The 19,515-nt window shown below is 38.6% G+C and overlaps 1 protein-coding gene across 3 annotated transcripts in view; it reads right to left on the reverse strand.

Moving 5' to 3' along the window:
- The window catches only part of Pspc1 (paraspeckle component 1), an 88,964-nt gene that overhangs the window by 51,893 nt on the left and 17,556 nt on the right, over positions 1 to 19,515 (reverse strand). For all 3 annotated transcript variants that reach the window (XR_003844372.1, XR_003844371.1, XM_029541362.1), the window contains exons 4-6: positions 18,176 to 18,372; positions 16,869 to 16,953; positions 2,235 to 2,343 (exon numbers count right to left, since the gene is read on the reverse strand). Coding sequence is in view for 1 of the 3 variants with exons in the window: in XM_029541362.1 (XP_029397222.1) it covers positions 2,235 to 2,343; positions 16,869 to 16,953; positions 18,176 to 18,372 (391 nt within the window). In the remaining 2 variants the exon portion in view is untranslated. The remainder of the gene's footprint in view (positions 1 to 2,234; positions 2,344 to 16,868; positions 16,954 to 18,175; positions 18,373 to 19,515) is intronic.

Genomic DNA, 19,515 nt, shown 5'->3' on the forward strand with positions numbered 1-19,515 from the left:
AATAATGTTTCCAAGCCACAGAACATATAACATTATGTTGTATGGTAGAAAAGTAAAATTAAAACCAGTCATTCCTAATTAATATCTATAGGCATATTAATATCTATGTTAATTTCCAAAAGCAAAAAATGACATTATTTCAAAAACAGTCTACAACTGCATTTATGGTATGATAAACTACTATTTATGAATAAGATTCTTTACAAGTTTAGAAATGGAATATTTTACTAAATCTTTCCATTCTAGTCCACTGCAATGACAGTATTAATAATACTACAAATAACTATGTTCATTATAAAACATGTACAATTCATGTCAGGAAAATACCAAGAAAGTTAATATTTACCTATTTTACTATGAGAAACTCTTTTTGTAAATATTCAGGCAAATAAAAGTAATAGGTATTATTTCTTAATTCTCAGTGGAAACTCTGTAAGAAATATATCATTAAAGACTAAAAAGCAATATTAGCCTGGAAATATGTTAATTTCTACTTCCTTTTATACTAAATTGTATCTTTACATTGAAAAATCCAACAGATTTATGTTCAAAAATTGAGATTGTAGTTTAGAGTAAGTTATTAAGTATTTAATATCAAGGAAGAAAAGACAACGGAAAAGTAAAGCTAGCCGGGCGTGGTGGCGCACGCCTTTAATCCCAGCACTTGGGAGGCAGAGGCAGGTAGATTTCTGAGTTCGAGGTCAACCTGGTTTACAGAGTAAGTTCCAGAACAGCCAGGGCAAAACAGAGAAACCCTGCCTCAGAGAGAAAAAAAAAGAAAGAAAAGAAAAGAAAAGAAAAGAAAAGAAAGAAAGAAAGAAAGAAAGAAAGAAAGAAAGAAAGAAAGAAAGAAAGAAAGAAATTAAATAAATAAAAATTTCAAAAGGATTTAAAATGTCTTCAACAGTTAATGTTGATAGAATAATTATGAACATTTCTTCAACTAAATTTAAATGCCAGATATTTTCCAACCAAAAAATATTTAGTTGATAATAGGATAAACATTTTCCTTGTTATTACCAGTTAAGGTTTTACTATGTTTATACGATCTAGTTAAAAACAAAACTAACATTTCCAAATTCAAAAAAATGAGAAAGGGAATTTGAAATAAATAAATAGCTAGCACCAAAGACATAACACTTTTAACCTCAGAAACATAGTAAGTTTTAGCTGTGAAAGAATCATTGCTTTTGACAATAGAAGAAAACTAACACCGACTATTTTTCAGAATAAAGACTATAGCTGGTATTCTTTCAGGTGAAGTCAATCTCTCACTTAACTATCATTAAGAACCCGGAGAATATGGTACTTCTTTAGTATTTATGGAGCCGCCATCATTGGGGAATAACAAAGAACAAACACCCAAACCTAAGGAGAAGGCATTTGCTGAGCAAGCCTGCAAAACCGAGTTTGATTCCTGAATATGCGTAAAAGTATGAGAAAGGACTCCAAAGTTGCCCTATAACCTACACACACACACACACACACACACACACACACACACACCATGGAACAGCTACAAACAGCTAATGAATAATTTTTTAAAAAATTAAACCTGGACTACCTTGAAGGAAATTCAGAGATAAAAATGCTGACTAATCTGTAACTAGGAAGGCCCATAGCTGAGCTGCTCTAGACTACATAACGGTGCATGGTGTGAAAAGAAGAAAAGGAGAGGGGGAAGCTCCTACAGAATCAAACTAATGGGAATGCATCAGGGAACAGTAAGAGGTCACCTTACACATCCATTTAAGACCTTTGCAAATGTGGGCTTTAAACAGGTAATATTAACTAACATACCAACTAACAAAACTGGATGAAGTTAGATATTCTATACAAAATAATTCAGAAAAGGTAGCATGCAAGATGAAAAGGTTCAGTTCTATGTTTAGAGGTTTTATGGTTAGACTGTGTATATCTGAAACTTTCAAAAATAAAGACACGAAACAATACAAAATCAGGTAGAGCTGATGCTTATATCAAGGTATCCGACTGAAGAGCATGTATTTTTACCAATCAACTAAAACAGAAGAACTACACAGCCATTTTATAAGTTATGAATGACTTCAGAAACTAATGTACTACTTACAAGACATTAACAAAACCACTAGTTTAATAACCATGAAAAATTCAGAAACTAGAAAATACATTATTAAAAAAACAAAATCTAAAAAATTATAAATACACATTATCCAATATATAATATCATCTTGGCTAGCCAGTATTTCACTTACATTTTCCATATAGTTTGGTTTAAAGCCGCCCTCCTGCTGTCGCCTCAGCTCCTCCTGCTCTCTGTGACGGATCATTTCTTCTTCACGACGACGATGTTCCTCTTCATGTCTGAAAACATTTTTTATTTTAAATTTCAGCACAAATTTCACATTTGAGCTTCTATATACTGTATTCAGGAGGGGTAGGAAGCTGGGGGTAAAACTGTTGTGAGTTCCACTGTATATACCAAGTCTGTGACTGAGGGCTGCTTATGGCATCTGAGATTTCACCTTCTAGTTTGGTTTGGTTTTATTTTTGTTGGTTTTTTTTTTTGGATTTTCGAGACAGGGTTTCTCTGTGTAGCCCTGGCTGTCCCACCTTCTAGTTTGTTACAAGCCTCTAAGTCAGCAACAACAAAAACACAAGTCCAATATATAACTATGCATGTATCAAAGAACTCTAACCAACTTGCTAGTAAAACCTGTAATGTCATTTAAATCGTGGGGGCTGGAGACATGGCTCAGCAGCGTCTAAGAGCACTGGCTGCTCTTCCAGAGGACCGGAGTTTAATTCCCAGCACCCACATGGCAGCACATTCCTGTCCATAACTCCTGCTCCAGAGCCTCTGACACCTTCACACAGACATACATGAACATTACAAAAAAAAAAAAAAATCTAGCATGGACTATCTGCCTAGGGACTAGTTGGAAATAAATCAAGGACAAGAGGTGTAGCTCAGTGGTAAAAGACTGGTCTAAAATGTAAAAAGCATGAATCAGAGGGGTTCAAGCCAGCACTAGGACAGAGTAAGAAGAGGGTTGGGGTGGGGGATTAGAAGGGAGAAAGTCTACAATCTATGATCTGCATTCGAAGTCTAACCAAAGATGGGATGCAGGGGACCAGCAGGAATGAATGGAAAACAAGGAAGGATGATGGGGTTGAATACGTTCAAAATAGATTACCTAGATGCAAAAATGTTATAATGAAGTCTCTTATGTATAATTAACATATGCTAATAAACCTTTAAATAAAGAAATCAAAAGTACATTATCACAAAGAACCAACTAAATAAAAATTCAATTATACATGGGAGGTATTATAAAAAAAGTATTTTCTATGTTCATTAAACCATTAAGGAAACGCCTGGGGATTCTCAATACAAAACCTGTATGTAAATCAGTCATTTACTGTCTATGGTTACTTTAGGGCCATAGTAGCAAAGTAGTTGAACTAGATATTAAAAGATCTAAGACGGTTGCTTTTGTCCTTTTTCAGAAACACTATGCATAGAGAAGATGGCTCAGTAATTAAGAGGATCTATTGTTCTTAAAGAAGACACGAGTTTAGTCCCTAACATCTACATGGTAGCTCACAACCATCTGTAACTCCAATTCAAGGGGACCCAACACTAACTTTTGACCTCCATGGGCAACAGATGCACATGTATCTCATATACATACCTACAGGCAAAACACTAAAACATATAAAATAATATGTTATTATTATAGACACATTAATATATAATATATACAACTAATATATAAAATAATATATATCCTGGAACTCGTTCTGTAGACTAGGCTGACCTCATTGATCCCAGAGTGCTGGGATTAAAGGCCACTGCCACCTGGCTAAAAAATACTTTTTAAAAAGAAAAGTAGTTGTTGACACTGACCAAGAGAATGCAAACTTAACTTTTATGTACGTGTATAATAATATCAAAACCATAATTAAGCTATAAAATGATTAAGACAGTAAACAGTCATACTTAAGTAAAATTCTCTCTCATGGTATTGGCATTAAATCAGGTCAAATTAAAACATTTGTTTCACACACATGTAAGCAAAACAGTATTTTAAGTAGTAAAATAGAGAGGCTCAAGACATTAATCTCAGTCAGTACTCAGGAAGCAGTGACAGGCTTATTTCTAAGGGCAAGGCTACTTTACAAATCAAGCTCCAAGGCAGCCAGGTCTACATAGTGAAAACCTATCTCCAAAAAAAGTGGAAGAGATATATACAGCTGATGCTCCTACAGTACCAACAATTTTATAATGCTCTTATGAATTACCTCTCTAGATTAAGAACCTCAGCAAAATTCTTAAATTGCAAGATATTACTGCATGGTTTATGTATAAATTTTACCCACAAATTACAAGTTTGCTGAAGTATTTTTTCTATTGCCAGAGGGAAAACTCAGGGGATCATGGCAAAATTTCTGGAACTCAAGAGATGGCTCAGTGGATAGAAGCATTTCCTGCTCTTGCAAAATATATGAGTTCCGTTCTCAGTATCCACATAGAGTGGGTCAAAACGGCCTCTCCCTCCAGGTCAAGGCGGCCCAATGCCCTCTTCTGGCTTCAGCAGGCATGCACATTCATACTCATAGCCCCCTCTCTCCCCCACCCATATCTACACACACAGAGACACACATGAAAAGGAACAGTACTACTGGCCTAAAGTTAAATAGAGTTATTTGTCTGGGATGTACAGGGCCAGGTTTTCAATCTCCAGGACCCAACTAAAAATGTATTCAAACTATCATTTCTAAAAATTTTATATTTGTACAAATATAGAATGGATGGTAAAAATCTGTAGCCACATTTGTTGGGAGCCATTTAGGGTAGGCTAAGGCTAGCAGGTGGTCTTCCTGGAGGTGGCCATTTGTATAGTCTGCAATGTGTGAGCTCGATGGCAAGATCCCAAAGAGACTTCATCTCAGGATTGCTTCTTGCAGCTGATATGCCTTTCCTGTCATTATTAAATTAATATAATAATCCCTGGGCATTAGTGTGGGGCACTAGGCTATGCACAGACAGGCTGGTCTCCAGTTGAGCCAAGATATTGAACCCCAGGACCTTGTGGTGATAATTTACCTACATGGGACAGAAGGAATTCTCTCATGCTCCTGGAACTCTGGCTCCTGCCTAAGTTAGCAGCCCCCCTCAGCCCCAAGAGAAGCATGGTTAAAAGTGACATAGGCAATGTCCCAAGCTTCTGACCTTCAGGCTAAACTCCTCCCCTGTCACCTAGCAACAGAAAAGATAGCAGCATACTTTAAAAGGGGCTGTTTGGCCCCTCCTTGCTCTCACTCCTCTCTCCCTCTTATTCTCTAGCCTTTCTTCTCTCTCTCCTTTTCCCATTCTCTCCTCTTGGCCATAGTTGGTCTATCTCTTTTCTACTTTCTCTCTTTCCCCCTGCCTTTCTATAATGAAGCTCTAAAACCATAGACAGTCTTTGTTCAGCTGCACTCACTCTCACCTGTGTGGGAACCTCTCTTCCCTCAGCTATCTCTCAAAATCCCTGGGCTACAGGGGGTGACGGGGGGTGGGGGTGGGGGCTGTCCTTTGTCCATACCCTGTGGGGCTGAGTGGAAAGCTTCTGGCAGCCCTCCCCCATCCGCCTGCCCAGAGCATAGGTAGAACTCTGGCTTGACATGGGCTATCCTCCTTCCCCCCTCTTTCCCAGGCCCCTTTTTAGTTCCCACACATTAACCCACTCTATTGATCAGATTTCCTGCATATCATCATAACCTATGCTGTTTAGATGAATTTATGATTCTATAGAATTCCTGATTTGATTCAAACAAGTTGAGGAAGCTTTAAGAGATGGTATTAGTGTTTTGCTAGAAAGGTGTAATAAACTTAGAATTAAAAAGAGAATGTGTCCCAGCACTTGGGAGGCAGAGGCACGTGGATTTCTGTGTTCGAGGCCAGCCTGGTCTACAGAGTGAGTTCCAGGATAGCCAGGGCTATACAGAGAAACCCTGTCTTGAAAAACAAAAACAAAAACAAAAAGAAAAGAGAGAGAGAGAGAGAGAGAGAGAGAGAGAGAGAGAGAGAGAGAGAGAATGTGATCACTCCTCATATAGTAAGTATAGGCTTGAGACAAACTTGTGTTCATGGAAAAACAAATTTGTGTTCATGTCCAAGGATGAAACTACAGGTGTGCACTATAATAAGGCAAAGCCATAAAAACTGTTACTTTGACCTTATAATGAGCATTAGAATCAAACACTGCTTTGAACTTAGTACCAACATCTTTCTGTGACTCCCGTTTTATCTAACATTTTATATCGGAGAACTTTTTGTTGAAGAATATATAAAAAGGTCCAAGAAAAGAAATAAAGGGCTGGAGAAATGGCTCAGCGGTTAAGAGCACCAACTGCTCTTCCAGAGGTCCTGAGTTCAATTCCCAGCAACCACATGGTGGCTCACAACCATCTGTAATGCCATCCAATTTCCTCTTCTGGTGTGTGTGAAGACAGGGACAGTGTACTCATATAAATAAAATAAAATAATTCTTGAAAGAAAGAAAGAAAGAAAGAAAGAAAGAAAGAAAGAAAGAAAGAAAGAAAGAAAGAAAGAAAGAAAGAAAGAAACTAAATTAGTTAGTTGGATGGATTGGCTTAGAGGGGGTCTCCCTCATCCATCCACCTATATGTATATGTCTGTTTGTCTACATGTATGTGTGTAGGTATATGTGTATGTTTGTAAACATGCATGAATACTTGTGGAGTTGTTGGGACAGATGATGGTCAGGCGAGCAAGAGTGTGGGTGTATGAATGTATATGTGTATGTGTATATTTGCCTGTATAAAGAATTTTTATTCCTTTCTTCTCCTTCCTTCCAGTTCAGAGAGGCTTCTGGCTGCCTCGACAGAAAGAGAGCTCTAACAATAAATTCTTTACCTAACTATCACCACCACCTACCCTACCTCACCACTGTTGTTAGCAACAAATGTCAATAGAAGGCTGCAGCTTCTGGCCTCAGTGTAACTTAAATCAAGATAGGCATAAGTAATTATAGAAAGCAACCTTACTCTCTCACAAGACCACTTGCCTCACTGATCTTCACCCTTGGCTGTTTCAGAGTACCCAGTTTTGGGCTAGGTCACCCCCCTTCCCCAGGGCACACATTGTTGAGCCTGATTAGCAGAATGTCTTTCAATCTACTATAGGGTCCAATATATCCGTTATAATACACTGAGCGGTTTAAGAAAAGAAATAAAGCTGGGTGTGGTGGGCATATGCCTTTAATCCCAGTACTAAGACAGGTGGGTAGATCTTTGTGGTCTACATGGCAAGTTTGAAGCTAGCCAAGGGCTACATAGTGAATGGAACCCTGTCTCAAAATATTAAAAAATAAGAGGAAATCAGCACTGAGAAAACGGCTTAACTGGCAAAGTTGCCATTTCACCCAGTGCAAGTACCTGCCGGCAGGTCCCCAACAGTATCATAAAAAAATGGCCACACTCTTCTACATCTGTAACATGGGGGAGAGGTCACGTGGAAGACAGGATCTCCTTAATAAGACATAAGGTGTCTTCCTTACTATCGCTCAATTCTATTTACTGAGAAGCAAGAGTCTCTCTCACTTAACACAGAATTCAGCAATTCTGAGAACAGAGCCAACTTGTCACACTGATTGATGCCTTGTCTCACTTTCTGCATGATGGAAGTACCAGCAGGCTGCTAGGTCTGGACAGCTTTAGTAGGTACTGGGGATCCAAATTAAGTTCCTCAGGCCTGCAACAGCAAGTACTTTATCCACTGAGTATTCTCCCTAGTTATAAACCCTCACATTCTTAAATCAGGCTTTTTGTTTTTGTTGAGACAGAGTCTCATTTATATAGTTACAGGATGGCCAGAAACTTACTAATGCAGAACTGGCATCAAACAGAGCAATAATGCTGTCTTGACCTCCTAAGTGATGGGAATACAGGCATGTGCTGTCATAACCAAGTAGACTACAAATTCTTTTTTTTTTTTTTTTTTTGGTTTTTCAAGACAGGGTTTCTCTGTATAGCCCTGGCTGTCCTGGAACTCACTTTGTAGACCAGGCTGGCCTCGAACTCAGAAATCCGCCTGCCTCTGCCTCCCAAGTGCTGGGATTAAAGGCATGCGCCACCACGCCCAGCTTAAAAATTCTTAATTGCAAAACAGATTCACCAGTTAAGAGGTAAGACAAGAATAAGATAGCTAAACACAAAGACTGCCAATCAAAAGTAAAAGAGATGGCATAGCACTTGTTGCTGCTCTTGCAGAGGACCCAGTTTCAGTTTATAGCACTCACATGGGTAGTTTCACAATAACCAGTTCCAGAAGATCAAAATTCCTCATTTGACTTCTATGTGCACCAGGAATACACATACTAAATATATAAGCTATGTGCACATACATGCAAGCAAACGACTTTTACACATAAAAATTTTAACTCTTAAAGAAAAGAAGTTTTAATGGCTGTCAAAAACTGCTATTAAGATTCACTGAAAGCAGGGTGTGGTGGCACACGCCTTTAGTCCCACCATGTGAAAGGTGGAGGTAGGCAGATCTCTGAAGAGTTCAGGGCCAGCATGGTCTACATAGTAAATTCCAGGACATCAAGGGTCACACAGAGAAACTATATCATTTATCTATCTATCTATCTATCTATCTATCTATCTATCTATCTATCTATCTATTATTTATTTATCTGTTTGTTTGTTTACTTTTTAAGGTTCACTGAAAAACTAGAGGCAAGATTTGAGGCCACCCTAGGATACATATTTTAAATTGAGAGGGAGGAGAAAATGCCAATCTCTTTGCTGAGATATTATTAGTGTTCGGGTTCTTTGCAATTTTAAAGACTCAAAATTAAGATAATGTAATAAAATAATGAAATAAAAAGTAAAATGTATAAATAATCATAGCAAGTAACTAAGATAACAATTAGATCAGGTAACCTATTAAAAATATCCACTAAGTACTCCATATTACCATACATGTTGGGCATATTAAAGTATGCTAAACTCCTTTATTAATCTAAGTTTCATAGAGGCAGTTTCTTTTTCTAATTTTTTAGATTTATAGAAAACTTTAAAAAAAAAGACCTCATCCAAACTTGCACAGTATTATTATTACCTTACAAATAACTACCATGGGGCTGGAGAGATGGCTCAGAGGTTAAGAGTACTGACTGTTTTTCCGAAGATCCGGAGTTTAAATCCCAGCAACCACATGGTGGCTCACATGCATCCGTAATAAGATCTGATGCCCTCTTCTGGTGTGTCTGAAGACAGCTACAGTGTACTTAGATATAATAATAAAACAAAACAAGACAAAAGAAAACAAACAAATAAAAAAAACTCCATGCAATTTTGAAAGAATAATCACAAGCACAATGTAACAATTTTTGTTTTTGTGATTCGATTTTCAATTTTTAAAATTATATTTACATATTTGGGTGCATGGACACATGACACAATGTACACAAGAAAGTCAGAGGACAAGTTACATGAGTGTCATCATCTTCTTCTATCAAGTGGGTGGGCTGCAATGATTAGAGCTCCACGAATACCACAACCACAACTTCACAAAGTACAGAAAATTCTTGGTTCAATGTAGACCAATGTCACTATTTCTATCTCCCTTATGTTTTGGGACCTTACTAGAATTCTATATTGCATTTGATTAGTATTTCTATGTTTAGGAATTGGGGGTGGAGTATGTGTGTGCTACATCATACAGGTCAAAGTCATGACAACTTGTGAGTACTGGCCCTTCTATTCCACCATTGTTTGGGCCACCCAAGGTCCTTCCTAGTACACCCAAGAAGCACTAATCACACAGGTATCTATCTCCTCAATGGAGAAGATAAAATCAAATACCTTCATTCTAATAAGAAAGCCAGTTAATGAACAGGTGACCTTTTTGCTATCTGAAGGGACAGACTCATCCAAATTCCCCCAGAATAATTATTCCTCCCCAGATGGTTATCTATCCTTAGGGGAGATAGTACTCCCTAGTACTATCCTCTATGCTATCCTCTATGCTATCAGCCAGAGACCACACTAGACTGTAGACCTTTTAGCTATAAAACCTACCTCATGGCCATATAAGGTCACATGTCTCTATGTAGTCGAACCTTTATTGTGCATCTGGAATTAGACTGATTGTACTGATTGTTGCCTGGAAACCTGTTCCCAAATTGTACTGTGTTTTGACAATGAACTACCTCTCCCCAGAAGTCTGATCCAGGTTGACAAAGTCAATCTGCACCAGGTTTTCATTCTTATCTCTCCTGAGGTTAACTTCCCTATAGGATACCTGCAGAGATTCCCACACCCCCACACCATACATATGCATTCCAGGGTTTAATCTCAAGGCACCAGGCTCAGCAAGGACCTTTATTGCTCAAACATCTTGGGAGTCTAATTATTTCTCTTCAACTTTGTATATTTCAGTCTCTTTTAAGAACTTGCACCCACTTTTGCAGATCAAAAGCAATTTTTTAAGAACTTGAAAAAACAGAGCAAACAACATATAAATCTCTTCAATTACTAGGATGGAAATAGAGAATGGAAAGAAATATTGCCACTTTTTGAGTTGGAGCCCAAGAAAATAGGCAAAGGAATGAACAGTGGGAAATCAGAGACATTGCACAAAAAAGTTAAGGGGAGCCTCAGGAGGATGAAAAAGACAAGTGTGGCGGACAGCACATCTAGACTTTGACCAAGCATCTCAAGGAAAAAGAGAAAGGAAACAGAAAAATTATTCAAAAGAGCCAGGCAGGGGCTGGAGAGATGGCTTGGAGTTAATACTACTGCTCTTGCAAAGGACCAGAATTAGATTTCCAGCACCCACTGCCTATAACTCCAACTTCAGGGTTCTGATACCCCATTTTAGCTTTTCTACCCACATGCACATACAGAGACACAGGCACATAAATATAAAACTTGAAAAGAAATGATGAAGCAGGCAGGCTGCAGTGCTGCAAGACAGAAGCTTGCAAAGTGACTATTGTAGACCAGGCTGGCTCCACCTGTCTCAGCCTCCCAAGTGATGGGATTAAAGGCATGCACCACCACGTCCAGTCCCTTATTGCTTATTTTTGAGACCTGCTATCATTAATTCAGTTACCCCCAAACCCACTGTATTGTTGCTATCTCTTAAGCATTTATCTTCTTATTTGCATGCTGGGATTACAAGCATGTGCCACCATGCCTTTGAAAGACTGTATTATTGTTTTTGTTTTAACTTTGTATTTTTTCACGTGTAGAGGTCCATGCATGACCAAGCCCTGTGTGGTAGTCAGAAGACACCTTTGTGAGAGTTGACTCTATCCTGCCTTGTTGAGACAGGACTCTCAATTCTGCCTTCCCACTGTATCCTCCAGATTACTACGTGTCCCAAGAGTCCACTGCCTTTTATCTTTAAGTAGAAGTGCTGGAATTACAGATGTCTACCAGACTAGCAAGCTTTTCACCTGGCTTCGGGGATCCAACTCTGGTAAAGGCTTGTACAACATGTGCTTTTACCCACTAAGAAATCTCCCTAGCCCTCTCTCACTCTCCCCCTCTGCTTCTCTATCTCTTTAAAATTTATTTATTTACTTATTTAAAAAATAAAAATAAAAAAGCTATGTACTGGTGACACACACCTTTATTACTAGCACTTGGCAGAGGCAGGCAGATCTCTGTAAGTATAAAGCCAGCCTGGTCTATAACAAGAATTCCAGGAGAGCCAAGAATACAAAGAAACCCTGTCTTGAGAAACAAAACAAGTAGACAAAAGAATTTATTTATTTTAGCCAAGTATGGTAGCACATACCTTTAATTCCAGCACTTGGAAGTCAGAGGCAGGCAAATCTCTGAGTTTAAGACCAACCTGAACTGCAGAGTGAGTTTCAAGATAGCAAGGTTACTCAAAAACAAACAATTTTTTTTATTCTGTGTGTATGAGTGTGTGTGTGTGTGTGTGTGTGTGTGTGTGTGTGTGTGTGTGTGTGTGTATGTGTATCATGAGCATGGCTGTGCAGGTCAGCAGATACTCTGGAGCTAGAGTTACAAGGTTTTGTGTGTGTGTGTGTGTGTGTGTGTGTGTGTGTGTGTATCATGAGCATGGCTGTGCAGGCCAGCAGATACTCTGGAGCTAGAGTTACAAGGTTCTGAGCCACCCACCATATGGGTCTGGGAGATGAATCCAGAATCTCTGCACAAGTAGGATATGGCTCCTAACCACTGACCCACCTCTGCAGCCGGCTGTGACTTCATTGCAGTAGTCTAGTGTGTTCTCCTGATGACAATACAATGAGGTTATGAGTACTTAGCAAGAATGTCAGGGAAGCTATCAGTTGCTGAATCTTTACTGAGTAGTATCATAATATACCTAATATGAACTGTCTCATTAGGATAATGGAAAGTTTTGACATTTAGTCGTAGTGCTGTCTCCTGGGTTACTCTACTTTAAGGTTACTATTTTTCCACTTGACCTTAATACAAAAATCTTTAGGTTTGTAAAAATAAATATATAAAAATGCAAAAAAAAAAAATCATTTTTAATTATATGTATGTGAGTGCGAGTTCAGCTGCTCAAGAGGCTAGAAGTATCTTGTTCTCCTCAAGCTGGAGGTTGCCAAAAGTAGATGCTGGGAATCAAACTGGGTCTTCTGCAGAGCAGTACATTCAGGCTGGAGAGACCAGTCAGCGGTTAAGAGCACTGGCTACTTGTCCAGAAAACCATTCCCGACACCAACATGGCACACAACCATTTGTAAACCCAGTCCCAGGAAGTTTGCTTTCCCCTTCTAACCACAAGGGCATTCCAGGCATGCACATGGTACATAAACACAAAGGCAAAACACCCACACATACTACATAAATAAAATCTAGAAAGTAATTTAAAGAAACCTGTAAAGAGAGAAGTACATGCTCTTAACCACTGATACATCTCTCTAATACATACAATATTTTAAAGATTTTCTTATGAATATCTGTGCATCATATACATACACTGCCTAAGGCAGGCAGAAGAAGGAATTAGATCCCCCTTGGTTGTTAGCTGCCATTTTAGGTGTCATAAACTGAACTTGGGTCCTGTGAAAGAGCAGCTAGTACTTTTAACTATTGCGCCATCTCTCTAGCCCCCAACAAATAAGCTATTAATGATAGAAATATTTGTATTAACACTATGCAAAAATCCTGTTGTTAAAGGCTTTACCTACTTTCGTATTCATCAATAAATCTTCTCTTGTGGGTATGAGTATGATAGGCAGAGCCAGTCATAGAAAGAGTCTGAAGTAAGAAGCCCCGCCTCGGTGGAATACATGATACACTGTCTCAAAAACAGTAATTACTGTATTATTGGTGGGGCATGTGAACTGTGCCACAAGAGGCACTGGCACAGAACTGGTGAGGTAGAGCATGTTCAAATCCCAGAAACCTCAAAACTTGAGACCAGCAAGAGTAGATCAGCCTAGGAGTAAAAGGAGAGACCAGCTCCTTCCCTGTTTCAGTGCCTACCTTGGAGCTGGTTACCAGGCTACCCACAACCAGGTAGTCAGTCATGTACTCAGTACTGAGGCAACTTTCAGCCAAATGACCTTTTTCTCATCCTGGATATTGTCCCCCCAATAAAGTTTACCCAAATAAAATGTGTCCATTCAAACCTACCCCCAATGAAGAAATACAAACAAGCTAAGATCCTCTTAGAGAGCTGCCTCATTAAAGATGATTTGGTCAGGGAAGGCTGTAGCCTAAAAGAGCCTGTGCCCCAACCAGACCGGACCCTGACCATCACGAAGCAGTATCTGATAACGTGGAAGGAAGAGGCAGACTGTGAACTCCATCCTTTCAGGACTTCACCCAGTCCGCTGTGAGCAGGTGTTTTGGCAGCAGTGTCCAGATACCCCGAGACGAGAGGCATTACACAGGACTACAACTATTTACTTATCAGTGAGTTATTCCTTTTAATCTTTTTCTTTTTACTCCGTTAAATGGAATTCTGCTGTGAACAGTTGCTCTTTTTCCATTATGTATTTATTATTCAGTAGTTTTAGCAGTATAAATTTACAGAAATTTTGTTCAATGGTTTGAAAGCTAATGATCTCATTCTCAGTGTCTCCATCTTTCTCCTTTAGATGAAATTGTTTGGCTATTAGAAGCTGTCATGTTGGCTTCCAGGTTCTTCTGATACAAACTACCCTGTTTTGAGTACTTCCTTACTACTGATAGAATGTCTTTGTTATTAGGAAATGGCACTTACTAGAATGTGGAAAACAGGTGTGCTCACTGTTGCTGAGACATCAGTGTTTCAGGCCTTTAAATTGAACTGTACTGTACAGCATCTACCTACAGTTAAAACCTCTGACCTTGCTCCAATAGTGAGAAATATGTCTCATACTACAGTTACTGTTCACTTAACAAGGCTATACAATGCTGGGTGTGGGGGTGCACACCTATAATATCAGCACTTGAAAACATGCAGATAATCCTGTGCCCATTGAATGTATACATTCATGTGCCTCCCAAACTGTATGTAAATTCGAGGGTGTATGCCTGCGAGGGTGTGTGCCTGCGAGTGTGCTTGCTTATTTATTTTTGAGAGCTGTTATGGCTCTGAAGAAAACAGAGTAGTATATTGTATTCCTGAATATTTCCTCCACTCCTAAACCCACAACAACCTACTAACAACATGTGCACTAGAGTGGCACATTTGTTAAAATCCATGAACCCCAATGACAAATCAGTATCACCCAGAGTTCAATGGTTCTGTTAGGTTTCAGTTTTGATGTGTATGCTGTAAGTTTAAAGAAAGACAAAATGTAACATCATACAAACCAGTCTTTCTGCCTTAAAACTCTGATTTCCTGAAGAGGGCTCAGAGAATAGGAGGTGCTTTTGTGGAGGGCCTAGATTCCCAGAATCCACATGGAGGCTTATAACTAACTGTAACTCCAGTTCTGAGGAATCTGATACACAATTCTGGTTTCTACTGTATACATACAGGCATTTTCATATACATACAAAATAAAAATAAATTTTTAAAACAATTTCCCTCATCTTCATCTCTACTCACTAACCTCTGACAACCACAATCATCATGACCTTAGCTTGCTGTTTCCATAGTAACTAGATTCTGTGGTGGTTTATATATTCTTGACCCATGGGAAGTAACACTATTAGGAGGTGTGGAATTGTTGGAGGAAATGTGTTACTGTGTAGGTGGGCTCTGAGGGCTCCTAGTACTCAAGCTCTGCCCAGTGTAGGACAGTCTCCTCCTGTCTACCTATGGAAGGAAGTCTCCTCCTGGCTGTCCTGGCTGTTTTTCGATTAAGATGTAGAATTCTCAGCCCCTCCTCCAGCACAATTTCTGCTTCCTGCCAGGAATGATATGGACTGAACCTCTGGAACTGAAAGCCAGCCCCTATTAAATGTAGTCCTTTGTAGTTGCTTTGGTGATGGTGTCTCTTCATAGCAATGAAACTATAACTAAAAGTCATACAGTACCTGACCGTTTTAGATTGTTATCTTTTACTTAGCAATAGGCATATAAGGTTCCTTCTATGTCTTCTGACTTGATAGTTCGTTCCTCTACATCATGTCAAATATTCTATCATCTAAAAATTTCAGCTTATTCAAGTTCACTCTTTTTCAAGGTCAGCTGTAGTTACATAATAAACAAACAATGTTGGGGAGGGAAGGCCCTTGTTTATTTTTTTTTTTTATATGAATTGATGTTTTATCTACATGTATATCTGTGTGAGGGTGTCAAATCCCCTGAAACTGGAATTACAGATAGTTGTGAGCTGTCATGTAGATGCTGGGAATTGAAACCAGATTCTTTATATTGTACTTTGAAAACAATAATTTTCCAAAAACAAAACAAAAATATCAAAGTTTCTTTCATCTAGCATAGCTTTGTTTAAAACACTAACTTTGGGGGCTAAAGAGATGGCTCAGCAGTTAAGAGCACAATCTGCTCTTCTAGAGGTCCTAAATTCAATTCCCAGCAAACACATGGTGGTTCACAAGTATCAATACTGAGATCTAATACCCTCTTCTGGCATGTAGGTGTACATTAAGATACAGAACTCTTAGGGTTGGGCTGGTGAGATGGCTCAGTGGCTAAGAGCACCCGACTGCTCTTCCAAAGGTCCAGAGTTCAAATCCCAGCAACCACATGGTGGCTCACAACCATCCATAACAAGATCTGACGCCCTCTTCTGGAATGTCTGAGGACATCTACAGTGTACTTACATACATACAATAAATAAATAAATAAATCTTTAAAAAAAAAAAAGATACAGAACTCTTAAAACAAACAAACAAACAACAACAACCAAAAATTCAAAAACATTAACTTTGACTTCTGAAAATTTGAAGACTAAGTACTTTACATACCTTGAGCTAGAGATGTAACTCAGTTGGTAAAATGTCTATCTGCCATGCAAGAGCCCAGCACTACATAAACTGGACATAGTGGCACAAGCCTGTAATTCTAGCACTTAGAAAAAGTAAGGCAGGAAGGTCTAGGCTTTGAAGCCAACCTGGTATACAATAGAGTGATGAGCCAACACCATGCTACAGAGGGAGACTCTGACTCAAAATAAACCAAGGCGAATAGCAATCCAAATGTACGTGTGTGTATCTGGAAAAACTGGCAAATCACAAGCATTCTTACAATACATTGCAATGCAATCAAAGTGACCTTAACCAGCTAAAGAATCATAACAAGAACCACCAAAAAAGAGTTATGGTATATTGTAATTTTCCATGTGGCCAAATAGGAAAAAAAGTTTTCTTTAGTATTTCTACTATTTTTACGACTTGTTTATAATAAATGACTAGAAATGTTCTCACTGAAGCACACACATTTACGTTAGATGTTCCTTTACCTCAGTTGTATTTGCTTTCGTTTCTGCAGTTCTTGATTTCTGAGTTCTTCCAAGCGTCTGAGTTCTTCTTGACGTCTCATTAGATCTAGAAAATATTAACTACATATTAATATTATTTAACCTTACTTTTCTGTTTTCAGAACCAAAAGTGGAATCTCTATTACTGGCACATATAAGAGCTAAGGAAATATTGTTTCTACTGTTTCCTTTCTGCTTTTGTTCCAAGGATTTATTTTTATTTTGTATATATGAACATTTTGCCTGCATATATGTGTGTACAACATCATGGCTGATATCTAAGGAAGCCAGAAGAGGACATTAGATCCCCTAGAACTGAGTTACAGAGAGTTCTAGATACAGTGATTGACACTGGGTCCTCTAGAAGAGTAGCCAGTGCTTTTAACTGCTGAAACAGCTCTCCAGTCACCACATTCTTTTTAGTCTTTTAAATTTTTTGTGAGTTTTTTGAGAAAAGATCATATCCTAGACAAGTTGTTCTCAACTTATTGATTGCAACCCCTTTGGTGGAAAACACAGGTATTTACATCTCAATCCACAACAGTAACAAAATTACAATTAAAAAGTAGCAATGAGAATAATATATGGTAGGAAGTTACTAGAACATGAGGACCTATGTTATAGGGTTGAAGCACTTAGGAAGGTTGAGAACCACTGCTCTGAACCAAACAAGAACTCACTATGTAGTCCAAGGTAGTTTCAAATTCACCACAGCCCACTTTCTTGGCTTCAAAAGTGCCAAGATTATACACATGAGCAACCAAAAACTTGGGACAAAACATGGCTCAATGTAAGAGTACAGCACGGCAAGGCAGTGGTGGCGCATGTCTTTAATCCCAGCACTCGGAAGGCAAAGGCAGGCAGATTTCTGAGTTCGAGGCCAGCCTGGTCTACAGAGTGAGTTCCAGGACTGCCAGGGCTATACAGAGAAACCCTGTCTCAAAAAACCCAAAAAAAAAAAAAAAAAAAGACAAATAGAAAAGTTCTCTCCAGCTGTTGTGGCTCTATTTTGAAATTCCAATACTCAAGATAATAAGGTGTTCAAACAGTGCCTGAGTTACCAGGTAAGAAGAGTCCGTTTTTAAAACAACAACAAAGTTCTCACAGAACTTGTATATTGAGTTACAACTCCTGTTTCTGAACTCCTAATTGGCAAGTTAATACTAGCACACAGCACTCAAAAGGCAGAGACAAGCAGGTCTAGTCTGGTATATATAGAAAGACCCTGTTCTCCACAAACACAACTAATAATAAAGGACTACTACATCTCACTGGCACATCTCCTTTACCTTGCCTCATTAGCATTAACTGGTGCTCATGTCTAGCTGCTTCCATCTCTGCCTCCAGTTTCTCTTTGGCTTCTCTGATGTTTCTATCAACTTGTTCACGCTGCTGCTTTTCCATTTCATCAAGAGCCTTCCATCGAGACGCATATTCAAATTCAAATGTCCCAGGTTGAGCAAACCGAGGTGGCTGTTCTCTTTCCCTGTATTAACATTAAAAACACACAAAAGTGTATACTTTAGGTAAACAACCACAAAGAATATCAGTTATTGGACATTCATGACCTGAACAGTTAGGCACCATACATTCTCTCATGACAAGATCATGAAATAGATTCTATAAACACAAATTTATGAAATTTTCAAATATTGCCCAATTAATAATGAAATAATGATTCAAACTTATAAAATGCAATGCTCCAACCTATGTTATTATTACTAACTCTCATAAAGACTTTCTGGTTTTCGTTCAACTACCACACATACTGAAACCTGTAACATACAATCCCAATAAGCCCTAAGTTAATAGCTTAGAATCAAATTTTCTTAGTAATAAAAACGTTTTGTTATGCTCCAAGCTATGTGGCTGGGCTAAAGATAACAAACCAACTTACTCTACCTGTAATTACATACTTAACAGTTATGCCCTTATAGGACAGACATTACCAGTCAACTATTTAATCTCAAATGTGTAATACAATTCCTATGACATATAACTTATGGTACAACTATACATATATACTTTTTCAAAAATTAAATAAATGAACAAAGAAATGACTAAATAAAAAATAAAAACTGGCAAGCTTGGTGGGGCATTCCTTTAATTCCAGCACTTTGGAGGTAGAAGGATCTATGAGTTCAAGGCCAAGTTGGTCTACACAGTGTGTTCCTGGTCACCAGGGGCTACCTAGTGAGTTCATGTCTCAAAAAAGACAATAAGCAAATAAGAGCTACAAATACAACTGAAACTCAAATGAAGTTTTCAACCATTCTCAACTATGAGGAGTTTCTGGTGAAAGTATTAATACCAGCACAATTCTCATCTCACCTATAGAAACTTTACAGTTGAAATTTTCCTTTTATTTGCGGTTAAAGGGAGGATGAGCTGATATGATTAAATTCTAAGTACTGATACAGAAAGTCACAGGGCAAAAACAGGTAATGAACGCAGAATCATATAGGGTCCAGGAATTTAGGTCAGTAATATACAGAATAAGGCAATAAGGCACAGGATTTGGTCCTTGTGGGTGGAGGTGGGAGAGCAAGAGACCGGGCCAGGGGCAGGTGCAGGCAGATCTCTGAGTTCAAGACCCCATCTCAAAAAGGGAGGGAGGGAGGGAGGGAGG

The sequence above is a fragment of the Mus pahari genome, chromosome 8 (genome assembly GCF_900095145.1).
Source record: "Mus pahari chromosome 8, PAHARI_EIJ_v1.1, whole genome shotgun sequence".
NCBI lineage: Eukaryota > Metazoa > Chordata > Mammalia > Rodentia > Muridae > Mus > Mus pahari.